Source organism: Pongo abelii, chromosome 7 (assembly GCF_028885655.2).
Source record: "Pongo abelii isolate AG06213 chromosome 7, NHGRI_mPonAbe1-v2.0_pri, whole genome shotgun sequence".
Taxonomy (NCBI): domain Eukaryota; kingdom Metazoa; phylum Chordata; class Mammalia; order Primates; family Hominidae; genus Pongo; species Pongo abelii.
This window is the reverse complement of record NC_071992.2, coordinates 32,986,860-33,002,621: the sequence shown is the minus strand read 5'-3', so window position 1 is coordinate 33,002,621 and position 15,762 is coordinate 32,986,860. Positions and strand designations below refer to the sequence as shown.

The 15,762-nt window shown below is 36.8% G+C and overlaps 1 protein-coding gene across 11 annotated transcripts in view; it reads right to left on the bottom strand.

The window, feature by feature from the left end:
• Positions 1 to 15,762, bottom strand: part of WRN (WRN RecQ like helicase) — a 142,933-nt gene that overhangs the window by 23,519 nt on the left and 103,652 nt on the right. For 10 of the 11 annotated variants that reach the window (XM_024250704.3, XM_063726361.1, XM_054561026.2 and 7 more), the window contains 6 exons: positions 7,978 to 8,148; positions 7,803 to 7,897; positions 6,878 to 6,950; positions 5,961 to 6,034; positions 2,451 to 2,526; positions 2,103 to 2,215 (listed from right to left, as the gene is read on the bottom strand). In XM_024250704.3, coding sequence (XP_024106472.3) covers positions 2,103 to 2,215; positions 2,451 to 2,526; positions 5,961 to 6,034; positions 6,878 to 6,950; positions 7,803 to 7,897; positions 7,978 to 8,148 — 602 coding nt within the window. 11 annotated transcript variants of the gene reach the window in all.

Here is a 15,762-nt window from a genome sequence, read left to right as displayed (position 1 = left end):
TATGTCTGCCAATTCCTTCAGACTTTTAGCTCAATATTTCTTATTGTGTCCAATATCCAAGAACCCATTCGATGCTCTCCTTCTAAAAATCTGCCAATCTAATGATTATTCTTTTTCATTAAATATCTCCTCTGGGCCAGGCACGGTGGCTCACGCCTGTAATCCCAACACTTTGGGAGGCCGGGGTGGGTGGATTGCCTGAGCTCAGGAGTTCAAGACCAGCCTGGACAACACAGTGAAACCTCATCTCAACTAAAATACAAAAAATTAGCCAGGGGTGGTGGCGTGCACCTGTAGTGCCAGCTATTCTGGAGGCTGAGGCAGGAGAATTGCTTGAACCCGGGAGGCGGAGGTTGCAGTGAGCCGAGATCGCGCCACTGCACTCCAGCCTAGGTGACAGAGTGAGACTCCGTCACCAAAAAAAACAAAAAAAAAAACAAAAAAAATCTCGATTAAAGTATGGTTTTAGAATATTTATTTTTTAACAAAAGAATTAGTGTCAGATGTAGCACTGTGTAATGTCATTAGAAAATTCTGCACTCAAGTAACATCTATTGGATGTAATTTAGTGATAGAAACAATTTTTTAAAAGGAAGCAAAAGACAAATACAATTACCAAGCAACTATTCTTGGGAAATAATTTCTTCTAAATATTTGATGATCACCTCGTGTTTATGAGGCATTGTGCTAGGTGCTACAGGAGACACACAAAAAGATGAGGAGCTAGTATCTTTATTCGAAGTTTAAAATCTGGAAGATATAATAATACTTGCTTACCACTAATTACAAAAAAATAAAATATAGCATTGTGTGGTAAGTGCTACAGAAGCATCTTTAGAATTCATCTGAAAGTCCTCTATGAATTCAAGAGAGAGGAATTACTTTGCTGATAAGATCATGAAAGACCTTCTCATAGTCTTTATAGTAATAAAGCGAGAAAGTAATAAAGTGAGACCTTCAGGAATTTCTTAAAAGGAGTTTTGAGGAATCAAGGAAACTACAAGGACAAGCAACACTGTAAATAAATATGGAAGTTGAAAACGGGTCTTCAGCAAGTGATAAACAATTCAGGTAAGATAAACCATTTCAAATTTTGTAACTTAGATGGAAAAGTAAGTTTAAGTTCATAAATGGAGGGCCTTGAATTCTAAGCTAGAAAGAAACCATTTAAGCAGAAGTAAGATATGATAAAGGAAGATTTAGTTTGGTACTCATACATCGGATGAAACAGAAAGAGAGAATGAAGGGTTAATTGTTAAGAGGCTTCTGCAACAGGCCAAGGGAAAACAGTCAGAATTAACGTGGTGTCATTAAGGAGGAGGAGGAAGGCATAGACAGGCAACAAGGAACCCCTTTTACAAAAGGTATGAAAAGTATTTAAATAAGAAAAAGAGGCCAGGCACAGTGGCTCACACCTGTAGTGCCAGCACTTTGGAGACTGAGGCGGGAAGACTGCTTGAGCTTAGGAGTTCAGGACCAGCCTGGGCAATATGGCAAAACCTTGTCTCTACAAAAAATACAAAAATTAGCTGAGCATGGTGGCATGTTCTGTAGTCCCAGCTACTCGGGAGACTGAGGTGGGAGGATAGCTTGAGCCCAGGGGTCAAGGCTGCAGTGAGCAGTGATCGCACCACTACACTCCAGCCTGGGCAACACAGTGAGACATGTCTTCAGACAAAAAAAAAAAAAAAAAAAATGAAGAAGAAGAGGAAGAGGAAGGGGTTTTATATTGGAGGAGAGAAAATTCGGATCAGAGGTTTTAAGCATTAGGAACCTCTGACTAGGAATGTGATGGTATGATAATCAAAAATACAGAATCCAAAAAGAGGAGTTTTGGCATTTGGATAAAATGCAGGGTGGGTAAATAATGAGTTAGATTTTATAAATATTGAATATGATTGCTGAAAATGTAACTGGTTTTTATTCATATAGAAACGTGGTACTAAAGCTTGGCAAAGAGATAAGCATCGCAGCAGGGGGAATCTAAGTCACCTCCCAGATGTGACAGTGGAAGCTATGGTCATATTATCAACTTAGATATATTTTCCAAATCTATTTTGTTAGAAGGAAATAAATGAGAACACATGCAAAAGATAGTTTACCTCATTTTGGCCATATCCACCAGTATCTTGTTTGTTGCCAGAATAGCTGGGGGAACATCCATTTTATTGGCATGTTTCTGCCTAGCTTCTACCAATTTGCCATATAACACAATCTGAACAAAAAACAAAGAAACAACACTTTCTAAAATGTACTTAAAAGATCTAATCCTTTATTTTTAGAGCTTCAGATACCACATTTTTCCTTAGAATGAATATAAACTGAAATATAAACTCAGACTCTTAGCTTAAGAACAATTTTTAAAATGCTGGCAAAATACAGAATTTTAAGCATGCATAGAATCATAACTACCCTATCATAAACTAATTACCTTTTTACAAAAGCCTTACCTGAGTTTCCTGCTCTTGTGATGAAATAGCAGGCTCTGAGGAACTGTAAGATTTTTCTGGTGACTGTACCATGATACTAAAATATTTAAAAGAAAATAAATAATAAAAGCTTTTCTTTCTCCTCATTTACTTTCTATTTCATCCCCTAAATGAGAATGTCTTTCCAAATCAGTACAAATATTTATTCTTCATGATACCAGTAAGGTAATTTGTTATTTAAATGACAACAGCCTAGATTTTAAACATTTTGGATCAAATACATTCATTATAATGGTAAAGCTAAAATTGCAATTTGAGTTCATCATAAAATTGGTGTGTTTTAAAAAGAGCATTTGTCCCATTCTCTTCCTCAAGCAACTGCTTTTGAAAGGAAATATTCTTTCATCCATACTGAAGATGACACGTAATGTCTTTTAACTTACTGGGATACAACAGATTTTAACCAAGGTTTCTTAACCTACTGGGATACAATGTATGATCCTTGCTATAACATCATAGATTTTTGGCTGGTGGGGAAGAAGAAACAAGAAGAGAACAAGAAGCATTCTTAGAAATTAAAAATTTGACAACTGAAATTAAAATGTCACTAGGTAAGAGGGGATAAAAGTCAAGGAACACTCCAAATGAGTAAACAAATAATGAGAGATTGCAACAGGAAAAAAGAAAATTAGTAAAAGGAATACTAAAAACCAAGAAAAGAAAACAAAGACAATCACCAACACAAGGAAAAAAACAAAGGTAGTGGTGGCCAGAATAACACGGTTGGGTTAGTAGTATGGATATAATATTTGTGTAGTTATAATAATATAAATACAATATTATCATGTTATTATATTAAAAATATATATAAACAAATTATTAATATGACGAAATATAATTATATTGGAGGAGGAATGAAGGAGGGGAAATCTACCATAATAGGAGATGAGTAGAAAATTTCTAAAATTGCTAAGTCAAAAAAATAGTACTCTAAGCGTGTCATTCAGAAATAAGAAGGCACACGCCAGAGAAATCAGCTGGAAGATTTGAAGATGACAGCTTCTATGAATAAGAGCAAAGTGGATTTGGGAAGAGTGTGGGCTGATATGCTTGTCATAAGCCACTAATTTCCAATTAACTTTTTATATCAAGTATAGGTATTATTTTAAGGAAAATTTAAATATATCTTAAAATAATATTTATTCATATATAAGCACCCTGCTCACTTCTGTACACTAAGCCCATATATTTAAATTAATTTCTGGACTACTCCACAGGTATCCCAAACTCAGTATGTCTATCACTAAACTCTTGATTTTAATGAGAATCGACTTCTTCCAAATTCCTATTAATATTGATATTCTGACCTATTCTCCTGAATCACAAATATTTTTCATGACATCTAGAAAAGTGAATATTTTCCAGAAGGTTTTCTGGAAAACCTCTTAAAAACCTGTCTCTGATAATCACTATCTATGGAAGCTAAAGCATTACAAAATGTATTTCTTAAATAATAATACTTGAAAGGTTAATTTACTTCTTGATCCATGAGCTACAGAATGGATGTTAAGTGAGCAGGCATGAAAACAACGTTAGTCTCCTTGTATGTCTCCATTACGGATCTTGGTGACTAAGTGTTGTCAATGAGCAGTAACATTTTGAAAGGAATCTTTTGTCTAAGCAGGTTTCAACAATGGTCTTAAAGTATTCAGTAAACCATGCTGTAAACAGGTATCATCAAGACTTTGTTGTTACATGTATATAGCAAAGGCAGAGTAGATATAGCATCATTCTTAAGGGCCCTAGGATTTTCAGAATGCTAAATAAGCACTGGCTTCAACTTAAAGTCACCAGCTGCATCAGCTTCTAACAAGAGTCAGCTTGTCCTTTGAAGCTTTGAAGCCAGGCATTGACTTCTCTCTAGCTATGAAAGTACTAGACAGCTTCTTCTTCTGGTAAAAAGCATTTGGTCTACATTCAAAGTCTGTTAGTGCAGGTACCTTCATCGATGATCTTAGCTAGATCTTCCAGATAACTTGCTACAGCTTCTATACCAGCACTTGCTGTTTCACTTTGCACTTTATGTTATGGAGATGGCTTCTTTCTTTAAACCTCATGAACCAACCTCTGCTGGCCTCAAACTTTTATTCTGCAGCTTCCTCACCTCTCTCAGCTTTCAGGGAATTGAAGAGAGTTAGGGCTTTGCTCTGGATTAGGTTTTGGCTCAAGGGAATGTTGTGGCTGGTTTAATCTCCTATAAAGACCACTAAAACTTTCTCCATATCAGCAAAAAGCCTGCTTTGCTTTCTTATCATTGGTGTATTCGCTGGGGTAGCATTTTTAATTTCCTTCAGGAACTTTTGCCTTTGCAAACTAACTGGTGCAAGGGGCCTAGCTTTTGGCCTATCTCAGCTTTCGACATGGCTTCCTCACTAAGCTTAATCACTTTTAGCTTTTGATTTAAATTGAGAGACATGTGAATCTTCCTTTCACTTGAACACTTAGAGATGGGCCAGGCGCAGCGGCTCACACCTGTAATCCCAGCACTTTGGGATGCCAAGGCGGGCGGATCACCTGAGGTTAGGAGTTCAAGATCCACCTGACCAACACGGCAAAAACCCATCTCTACTAAAAATACAAAAATTAGCCAGGCATGGTGGGGGGCGCCTGTAGTCCCAGTTACTCAGGAGGCTAAGACAGGAGAATGGCTTGAACCCGGGAGGTGAAGGTTGCAGTGAGCCGAGATTGTGCCACTGCACTCCAGCCTGAACAACAGAGTGAGACTCAGTCTTGGAAAAAAAAAAAAAAAAAAAAAAACACTTAAGAGACTAATATAGAGTTATTAATTGGCCTAATTTCAATTTTGTTGTATCTCAGCGAACAGGGAGGCCCCAGGAGAGGGAGAGAAATGGTGAATGGCCGGTCAAGAACTACCAAAATATAACACAAAGACATGACAACAGAACGTGCTATTGGAAAATGGGGCTAATATGACCTGTTTGACACAGGATTGCCACAAACCTTCAATTTATAAGAAATGCAGTATCTGCAAGTCACAATAAAGCAAGGCACAATAAAGCAAAGTATGCCTATATATATTTCATACAAAGAAAAATAAATAGTGTCTTGATGCTAGAGGTAGACAAACATAGATCTGAAAGCCAGCTCGGCCATTAGCTGTATGCTCTTGAACAAGTTTGTCAACTTCTTAACGCTTGGTATCTTCAACTATAAAATGGCGATAAATAATAACAGCTGTTAGGCTCTTGTAAGAATTAAATGAGATATCACATATAAAGTTCTTAGCGTTTAACATAATGCCTGACAAACAGTAATATCCAAGAAGTGTTAGCTATTAAATTAACATTATTATTTTATAGCTCACTTTGATCATTCTAATACTGAAAAGCTTATGTTTTAAATTTAACTTCCTTTTGCCAATGAAATAGCCCAACATCTGACAGTTCTCTCTCTTTAGAAAAAAAGTACTCATAAAGTAAGTATAGAACATAGAAATATGGAACTCTGTACCTTTTTTTAGAAATGTTACTCCCAGAAGAAATCTTATTACATGGTTTATAAGAATATAACTTCTCCAAGTTAGACTGCATTTAAACATATAAAGGTCCATTAAAAAAAGTTTCAAAAGACTTTTAAATGTGAAGAAAATAAGATACAAAAATCTCAAAATCACAATTTTTTCTTTGCCTAATCAAGCTGTCAAATTAATCACCTGAAAATAACCTCCTAAATTATCAGTTTCTAAAGTTCTAAAGGTAGTTAGAAATGCATTCCAATGTCTTATCCCTCCCAAAACTACAGAAAATAAATCATCAAAAGAATACTCTAAGATATAGCAAGTGCAAACTTATAAAAACAATTCAATTACATTCTGCATACTTCAATAAAGCAGAAAAAGTTCACCAGAAAATGTAATTCACTATGCTTGCCTATTATTCCAGTGTTCTAATTAGCTGAAGTCTGCCAGTGGATTAGTATTTAATCTGTAATAGTTATCTAAGATCTTAGATCAAAAAAAGCAAGAAAGTATGTGAGTGTGTGTGCGTGTGTGTGTGTGTGAGAGAGAGAGAGAGAGAAAGAATGTATGTGTGTGTGTGTGTGGGTCTTTAATAAGAACACTTAGGAATCAATTTTTTGATCAACTGTAAGTATTATAACGTGTGAATACTCTAAGCCAAATGAGTTAGAAGATAGGTTTAAAAGAACCCAAATTAATTCCTTTCTCAAATACCTCCAATTCTTTATTAGCCCCAGAAATTATATACCATAAATTTCAGTCTGTTCACATCACTTCCCTTGCCAAATTTTATGCTTTGTTATATATGCCATTTTCTCTTTAATTGGAAAGGAATTAAAATATAAAATTTTAAACAGAATTTGAATCAATAAAGAATGAAATAAATCAGAACAATTTCTTTAAAACAAACCTTCTCTGTAGTTAATTCAACTGGTACTTGATTATAATAATGCTCTTTGGTGCCTGAAGATACAGTTTTCGAGCTGAAAAATAATAAAATTAAATTATTTCAAATGTTAAGATGCAAGTGTCTAATTCATGAATCATGATACTCCACTCTCAGAAAGATGAATAAGATATTACCCTTTTAGAACTGGTGATTCTTAAAACTGATTTTTTTTTTCCAGAAAAAGCTCTGGAAGCTTTAAGATGTTTGAAAGAAAAAACTCACAAGTGACCAATCGCATGTAAAGGTACAAAAAAGTAAGCAACAAATGTATTCCCTTTCCACTTCTACACACGAGAAGTAAATACGATATATGGATTCCTCCGCATTGATTTCAATACTGCTTCTTTAATCAATGAGAAAGAAGTTTTCTAAATACCATGGTCAGCTACTTCCCATCAACCAAGAAAATGTTCTGGCTGGGAGCAGTGGATCATGCCTGTAATCCCAGTAGTTTGGGAGGCTGAGACAGAAGGATCACTTGAGCTCAGGAGTTCAAGACCAGCCTAGGAAGCGCAAGAAGACCCTGTCTCTACACAAAAAATTAAAATATATTAGCTGGGCATAGTAGTGCATGTCTGTAGTCCCAGCTACTCAGGTGGCTGAGGATTATTTGGGCCCATGAGATCGAGGCTGCAGTGAGCTATGATCGCACCACTGCACTCCAGCTTGAGCGACACAGAGAGACTCTGTCTCTTAAAAAAGAAGAGTGCTCTATGACTTATCCTTTCCTCACAGATCCCTTCCCCCAAATTGACTAAAATAGGCATACAAAAACAAACAGGTAATTCATTTTACTTGTGAGAGGCCTATAAACTGGTATAATTTGAATCTCATAGATAGCAACAAAAAACCCAGAAGTTACAAGAAAAAAAACTGAAAAATGAACCTAGGCAGAAGAAACTTCTTTGGACACAATTCTTCATTAGCTTGAAGGATGAGGCTCTGAGATTCTGTATTCGCTTTATGAAGCCAATTTCTACCCTATTAGAAGCAAAAAGGATATTTTAATACAGAGTGGGAAACAAAATTAAGTCAAACAGGCAGACTCCTACACTGTTTACCTTTCTCGTAAGGGTGCAAATCTTCACAAATTTGTTATACCCAGGAACTTCTACCAAGAATCCCTCAGTGATGAGCTGACGGGAAAAAGCCTTCCACCAACTCTCTGTTTGATCCTTGCCAGTGCCAAATAAACTGTGCCTGCGATATTGATCGGCAAGACGCCGAGAATTCTGAAATTAGGAATAAAATCAGTATCTAAAAATGCTAATTTAAACATATAGGTTAAGTAAAACACAGACTTGTCTATTGATTCTTTGGATTTACACTAAATTTCAACTTTAAAAACCTACAAAAATGTTATACCCATCGTGCTCATTCTGAACACTCAACTCACAAATAAATACATTCTCAAAATAATGTTCCTTTTGTGTCTTAAATAATGGCAGGAAATTTCACATATAATTCAGATGCATTTCCCAATGTATAGGTTTGGATATGTGTTTGGAACACTTAGCTTTTGTTATTTAGACCTCTTAGCAAACTCACATTATTGTTTGAAACAGTGATCAAAATCCTACAGCTCGAGACTAGAACCATGAGAATTACATAAAACGCAACGCGTCATGCCTGTAATCCCAGCACTTTCGGAGGCCAAGGCGGGTGGATCACGAGGTCAGGAGATCAAGACCATCGTGGCTAACATGGTGAAACCCCGTCTCTACTAAAAATACAAAAAATTAGCCGGGTGTTGTGGTGAGCACCTGTGGTCCCAGCTACTCGGGAGGCTAAGGCAGAAGGATGGCATGAATCTGGGAGGTGGAGCTTGCAGTGAGCCGAGATCACGCCACTGCACTCCAGCCTGGGCAACAGAGCGAGACTCCATCTCAAAAAAAAAAAAAAAACCTGCAATGCGAACCAATAGCTACTCATCCATGAGTGCAGTGCAACAACTCACAGCTTCCAATGCATTTTTGTTTTTACTGTGCTTTTGCACATGATACACTGCAAAATTTACTTAATCATTTATAATTTAGCTGCTTCACTAAGATATACCAGGAAAAGCAGGTGCATGCTAAACAGCTGATGGTTTTAAGGTATGTTTTCCTAAGTGAAGGGAGAATTCCTATGGGAGGCTCTTCACAGCGATCAAGTTCTAGAAATGTTATGAAAGCTAGTCTGTCATGTGCAATTCTGTTGTTCTCTAACAGAGAGGACTCTCCTGCTTTCACTCCCTATAAAAGTACTTTTTCATTCACTTTGTCCTCTTACTGCCTCTTTCATTCATCCTACACATTTAAATACTACTTTAAATATATATAGTATATGGGCCAGGCACAGTGGTTCATGCCTGTAATCCCAACACTTTGGGAGGATCACTTAAGCCCAGGAGCTTGAGACCATCCTGGGCAACACAGTGAGACCCACATAGTGTGGTGGTGTGTACCTGTTGTCCCAGCTACTCAGGAGGCTGAAGCAGGAGCTGAGGCAGGAGAATTGTTCGAGCTCAGGAGATCGAGAATGCAGTGAGCTATGATGACACCACTGCACTCCAGACTGAGCAACGGAGTGAGACCCTGTCTCAAAAACAAAACAAAACAAAACAAAACAAAAAAACAAAGAAGTATACAAACACAGAGCTTTATGGAAAGTTACTCTTATTTAATATATTTGTGGTGAATGCGGCTGATTGTAATTCAAGGGTCATTCTAACTTCCATCTACTATGAATTCTTCTACTGCAGAATCTGGGACAATATAAATACTAGTTTTCAAACTCCCTTTCAGCTAGGGTTCTCGGTTCTGTATATTTGCATGACAGGTATAAGCAGGAAGTGAAGCCAAGGCTACTCCTCTGCTGTTTCTGCTGGCACGCATGACTGTGGAGGTATTTAATTTTTATAAGAAAGTATTAGCAAAGAACCCAGCATACAATGACGAGCTTCATAAGTATCAACAGGCATCCATTTTGTGGTTACAAATTATAGCAGGTTCACGTTGGTTTGCAGAGCATGCAAAGGTAGAAGCTTCCTGATTATTACAGCTTCCTACTCAATGCAGTCTGGGGTTAGGTGCTGTAGTGGAAGCTTCCCAAGTTGACAGATGGCTTCTTCATCACAGAAGAGGCCACAGCTCCCTTGGTGAACTACTTTGCAGTGGAACCTTGTCAACAATATTATAAGCCATTCAATACCTAGCAATAAATACCTTTCTGCTTAAATTCACTAGAATGATTATGAGCAATTTGAATTTCTATATAAAAATGCAGTATAAAATTTTAGAAAAAGGCAGATTATAACTCAACATTTTTACATTTCACATATATCCTAATGAAGGTTTAATAATCAGTTAAAAATCCAGGGATCAAAATTAAAAGAATATATAAAATGAGTTGCAGCAAACTTAACTAAGGCAACTATAGGGCTCTCTATTACAAACATATTGGTTTTATTGAATTGATGAAAACATTATGATTACAGGTTTATCTTTTGGAATGTTAAAAATGTGAATACAAGCCTTCTAAAACAGAACAAGAACGACGTACTTAAATGTAAAGATACATTGCTTTAATATTTGAGAATCTTCCCAAGTATATGGCTGAAAACAAAAATAAATCACATCATAAATATTAATATGCTTATGTCATTTACTACTATTTCTAAGGTGTAGATTTGCCAAAAAATAGGCTAAGCAAGGGTGATCTTTCACAAAAAGGAAGCTGGGATGAAATTAGGTAAAGCAGGGTAAGTTCCCGACAGAGACAAACAGAGCAGTGCCTATATATTGGACTTAAAACATAGGCTTCTGATAGGCATAGTTAAGAGAATCTGTACCACGCTCTCCTAAATCTTAACAATAACAATAGAATAGAATTTTTTAATAGCTAAGGAATGAATTTTAGTGTCCTGATGATTATATTTATTAAAATATAATCAGAACAAGATTTAGAGAAATATAAACACCCAGGTACAATGTGGCACCCTCTTCCTTGTTAACAAGTCCTGTCTGTGCTAACCCTGACTTAGGGTTGATTTGAGTAGAATGTTTAAAAGTCAAACATACGTAGCATAAACAAGTCTAGAGATCGAATGTACGACATGAGAATTACAATTAATACAACTGTACTGTATTTGGGATTCCTGCTAAATGAGTGGATTTCAGCTGCATTTGCCACAAAAACAAAAAAATGGTTAACAATATAAGATGATGGATATGTTAATTAGTTTCATTATAGTAATCATTTTAGTATAGGTAACCCATAACACCAAATTGTATACTTTAAATATACATAATATAATTTATTTTTATAAGTAAAATAAGATAAAACATCATAGAATTTCAGAGCTGGAGGGAATGTTGGAGCTCTTTGATCTATCTTAGTCATTTTTACCCATACTGTTAACAAATTATCAGAGGTTCAAAGATGTTAAATGGTAGCCTAATGTGTCACTGTGTAGCCATACTAAAGCTAGGACTAGAACACAGGCCTCCAGATAACTAGTTCTAATTTTTTTTTTTTGAGACACAGTCTCTCTTTGTCACCCAAGCTGGAGTGCAGAGGTCATCATAGCTCACCGTAGCCTCAATCTCCTGGACTCAAGGATCCTCCCACCTCAGCGTCCCAAGCAGCTGAGACTACAGGTGTATTCCACCATGCCCGCTAATATTTTTAAAACTTTTTTTGTAGAGGTGGGGTCTCGCTATGTTGCCTAGACTGGTCTTGAACTCCTGGGGTTGAGAGATCCCCGTGCCTCGGTCTCCCAAAGTGCTGGGATTACAGACATAAATGCTAATTTTTTCTTATTATACCACATGCATGCACAAGCACTTACACGCACCCCCCCACACACACACCCAATATACATACATGTGGGGGCTCTTAAGCTACATTACCTGCGTTCAAGTCATAGCTCTGGCAAGTTACTTATCTTCTATTTCCTCATCTAATATGGAGGTATATTCATTTTTATCTCTTGAGGATGCTGTGAAGATTAAGTCCATAACCAGGACAAAGCCTGGCTCCGTAATATTAATCTGCTTTTTATTAGTTAACAGCTGATCCTTTAACTCGACCTGAATTTCTTAATCTAAGAGTAAAAAGCATGACTTGGTATCTAGGTGGGTTTCCTTCCCTGGAACACTTGTTAATGGTACTCTACATCTGCTAGGGGTTACCTTGGTAGTAGTAGATTCTATTGCTTGCAAACTAATAACACCAAAGGTATTAAGTTCCCTAACTAGAATCACTAGCTCTCTAAACACTAAAAGTTACACTTCTGGCTTTTCCTTTCATAAGCATAAAAAAACCATTTATTAGTATGCAACAATGAGGTTTTATCTGATCAGCAGGGATTAACTGTCCCTTCCCCTCATGATCAATAACTATGAAAACTGTGTACTATTTGAATAAATTTACATTGTCTTGTTTCCATGGCAATCACCATGAAGAGGATGCTACACCTTTGCTTTAAAGCAGAGTATCTTTGTTTTAAAGGAAGCATATTCCTTTTTCAACTAGGAATCCAAACTAAAACAAGTAACATTAAAAAAAAAAAAAAACAATTAAAACAGAGTACAGTAAGAAATTTCAACAAGAAATGCTTAATGATTTCTCACTCTGAACAAGGCCTCCTCTGTTAATTGCTTAAGTGTTCAGTTAATTTTGTAGGTTGTCCACTGATAAGAGTAAAAACTGCCTATGATGAGAAAGCTGCTATACAGAACACAGCTTAGGGATTTGGGCATTCATTCATTCATTCATTCATTCATTCATTCATTCATTTGAGACAGGGTATTGCTCTGTCACCCAGGCTGGAGTGCAGCGGTGTAATCATGGCTCACTGCAGTCCTGAATTCCTAGATTCAATCGATCCTCCCACCTCAACTTCCCACAAGGAGGACTACATGCACACACATCACCACTCGGCTAATTTTTAAATTTTTTTTGTAGAGACGGAGTCTCGTTATGTTGCCCAGGCTCATCTTGGACTCCTGGTCTCGAGCAATCCCCCCACCTTGGCTTCCCACAAGTGCTGAAATTACAGGTGTGAGCTACCATGTCCACTGGGCATAAAAATACAAATTTAAAACTGTATGTTACAGCACAATAAATAGAAAAGACACTAGACTAGCAGGCAGGAAATCCATTTGCTCATCCTGACTGTGGCACAAAGTAACAGTATGACCTAGGACAGGTCATTCAGCTTTCAGTTTAACTCAATCTCAACTACAGTAAAATAAGGCAATAGGGTTAAATAGTCTTTTTGCCAGTGTTAGCTCTAAGCAGGTATACTTCTGTGGGATGCCATCTCAAAAAGAGAAATTTTCAGGCTGGCACAGTGGCTGACGCCTGTAATCCCAATATCTCGGGAAGCCAAGGTGGGCGGACCACTTGAGGCCAGGGGTTCAAGACCAGCCTGGGAAACATAGGGAGACCCTGTCTCTACAAAAAAGTTAGCTGGGCATGGTGGCATGCACCTGTAGTGCCACGTACTCAGGAGGCCAAGGAGGTAGGATCGCTTGAACTGGAAACTTTGAGGCTTTTGTGACCTATGATCATGCCACTGTACTCCAGAGCCTGGGTGACATATCACATTCTTTCCCTTTATAAACCAGGTGGAAGAATAAGGGTCACCAAAACTGACATATCATGGAATGTGGAAATCTAACTGATCGGTAAGTGTTAGAATAAAGAGAACTGACTGGCCAGGGTACATGACCCAACGTATCAGTTTCCGGTAAAAGCAAATTCTTTACAACCGTATCTGACAGAGTAAAAAAGAAAAAAGAAAAAAGAAAAAGAAGAGAGAAGAGAAGAGGAGAGAAGAAAGAAGAAAAGACTTGCCACTTCTCCATATTAACTTCTTTAAAAGTCATAATTGCTTTTTGTACTGTGAATGCCACATTCTTCTCCACCCTTCTTCCCTCACTCCTTCTCTGAATGAATGTCCAAATCCACAGTATCACACCAAAATCTACTATATATTCCACAAAAATAGGAAGTTCTAGTGATACCTTCACAAAGACTCCTCTAATTTCTCTAAACACTCTCTCTTCAGAACTTCAACAGCATTTATATGTATTCACATGTCCCTTAACTCATTCTCTGCTACATTACACTCATTTCTTCTTAAGTAACATCTTCCATAATAGACGATGCATCTCATCTAATTTAGCTTTGAATCCCCCCACAAAATGTAATACAGTGCCTTATACAAAAATACACGTTTAATAACTACTGGAAAAAATAGCCATAAACTCCAACTCAAGAAATTTTAAACTCAGCCTGGCACAGTGACTCTCGGTGCTTTGGGAGGCCAAGGGTGGGGGGTATCACTTGAGCCCTGGAGTTTGAGACAGGCAGGGCAACATGGGGAGACCCTATACCTACAAAAAAATTAAAAAATAAAAAAAATAGCTGGGTGGGGTGGCACCTGTGGTCCCAGCTACTCTGGAGGCTGAGGTGGGAGGATTGCTTGAACCCAGGAGTTCAAGGCTGCAGCAAGCTATGATCACACCACTGCATTCCAGCCTGGGCAACTCCTAAGTTCTTAAACTACAAAAAGCCCATAGCTATTGTTAAAAACACTTTAACTTTTTTTTTTTGGGGGGGGCGGTTGGGGGAGGACGGGGGTGCTTTTTCCCAGTCCCTACAGGCCAAAGAAGCTCACAGCTGCAACTTTAGAGCTTCAGAAAGTCATTGTGAACTATAATTCTATGTGCAAAATAAAACCAAAAGATGAAGTAGTGATAATTATCTCTAGGAATATATTTCATTCAGATGAAACAGCTTGTCTAGAAAACAGGATGGATAACCCTCTCCCGTTAGATAGTTTGAAAATTACAAGAGTGATTGAAACTACCAATAGTTTCAACAAATGTCTATAGTCAAATCATGCATTATCAAAACCACCGTCTAATTCTAGTGCTACGACAAGATTTGGCGGCATTCTGCTAATGTGATCAGAAGAGAAGTTTCACTTAATCTCTCAGTTATGCAAATTAATGAGTGTGTTTTTATTTTCTAATCTATAAAATTAAGGTCATTGCATATCTTATCACATATTTATACAGAATGTTTAAAGATTTTTACATAGTGGGTTGTTCAGACAGCTAAAACAAAGTTCCTTAAGTAATACCTTTACTGTTTAATTTCTAATCAAACTTGCAGCTTCAAAACAAAATTTTAAACTCTATTCACAAACTCCTAGATAGGCTACATAACTGTTTATACTATTCAGAAAAATCTTGTGTAAGAGAGAATTATATGCTGCTACTATATGTTATAAATTTATATACATTATCTCTTTAACTCCAATTATTCCCAGTTTAAAATGTTTATTTTACAGCTCAAAATCATGTACAAAGATATTAATTTTTCGTAAGTTGGTTAAAGGGAACATTTTACTAAATTCTCAAAGGAATTATAATGATAATTTTAAAAACAATATCCCAGGATACCAAGATCACTGAAATGGGGAGAAAAAAAAAACATTGCCTTATTTTCATTGCATTTAGTGTCTACAGATTTTCATTAAGTGGTACTTTTAGAAAAGTTTTATCTAGCAAGGGTAGTGTAATATTTCACAAAGGATAAACTTCTTAATTTGAGGACTCCCAGAAGAGACTGTCAGTGCAAGTGGTCTGATTTGGTTTTTTAATAGGTGAAATCTGATCTCTCTTGTGGCCAGTTCAAGTTTGTCAAGGAGCCTACTTAGACTTATTTGTTGATACTGGATATGGTGGGATTACACCAAATTAAAATAAGAATAATTTTTATAAATTATACATTCAACTGGGATACACAGGTTTTGAAGGTGATAGAGACAGAATACATTGTCATAGATC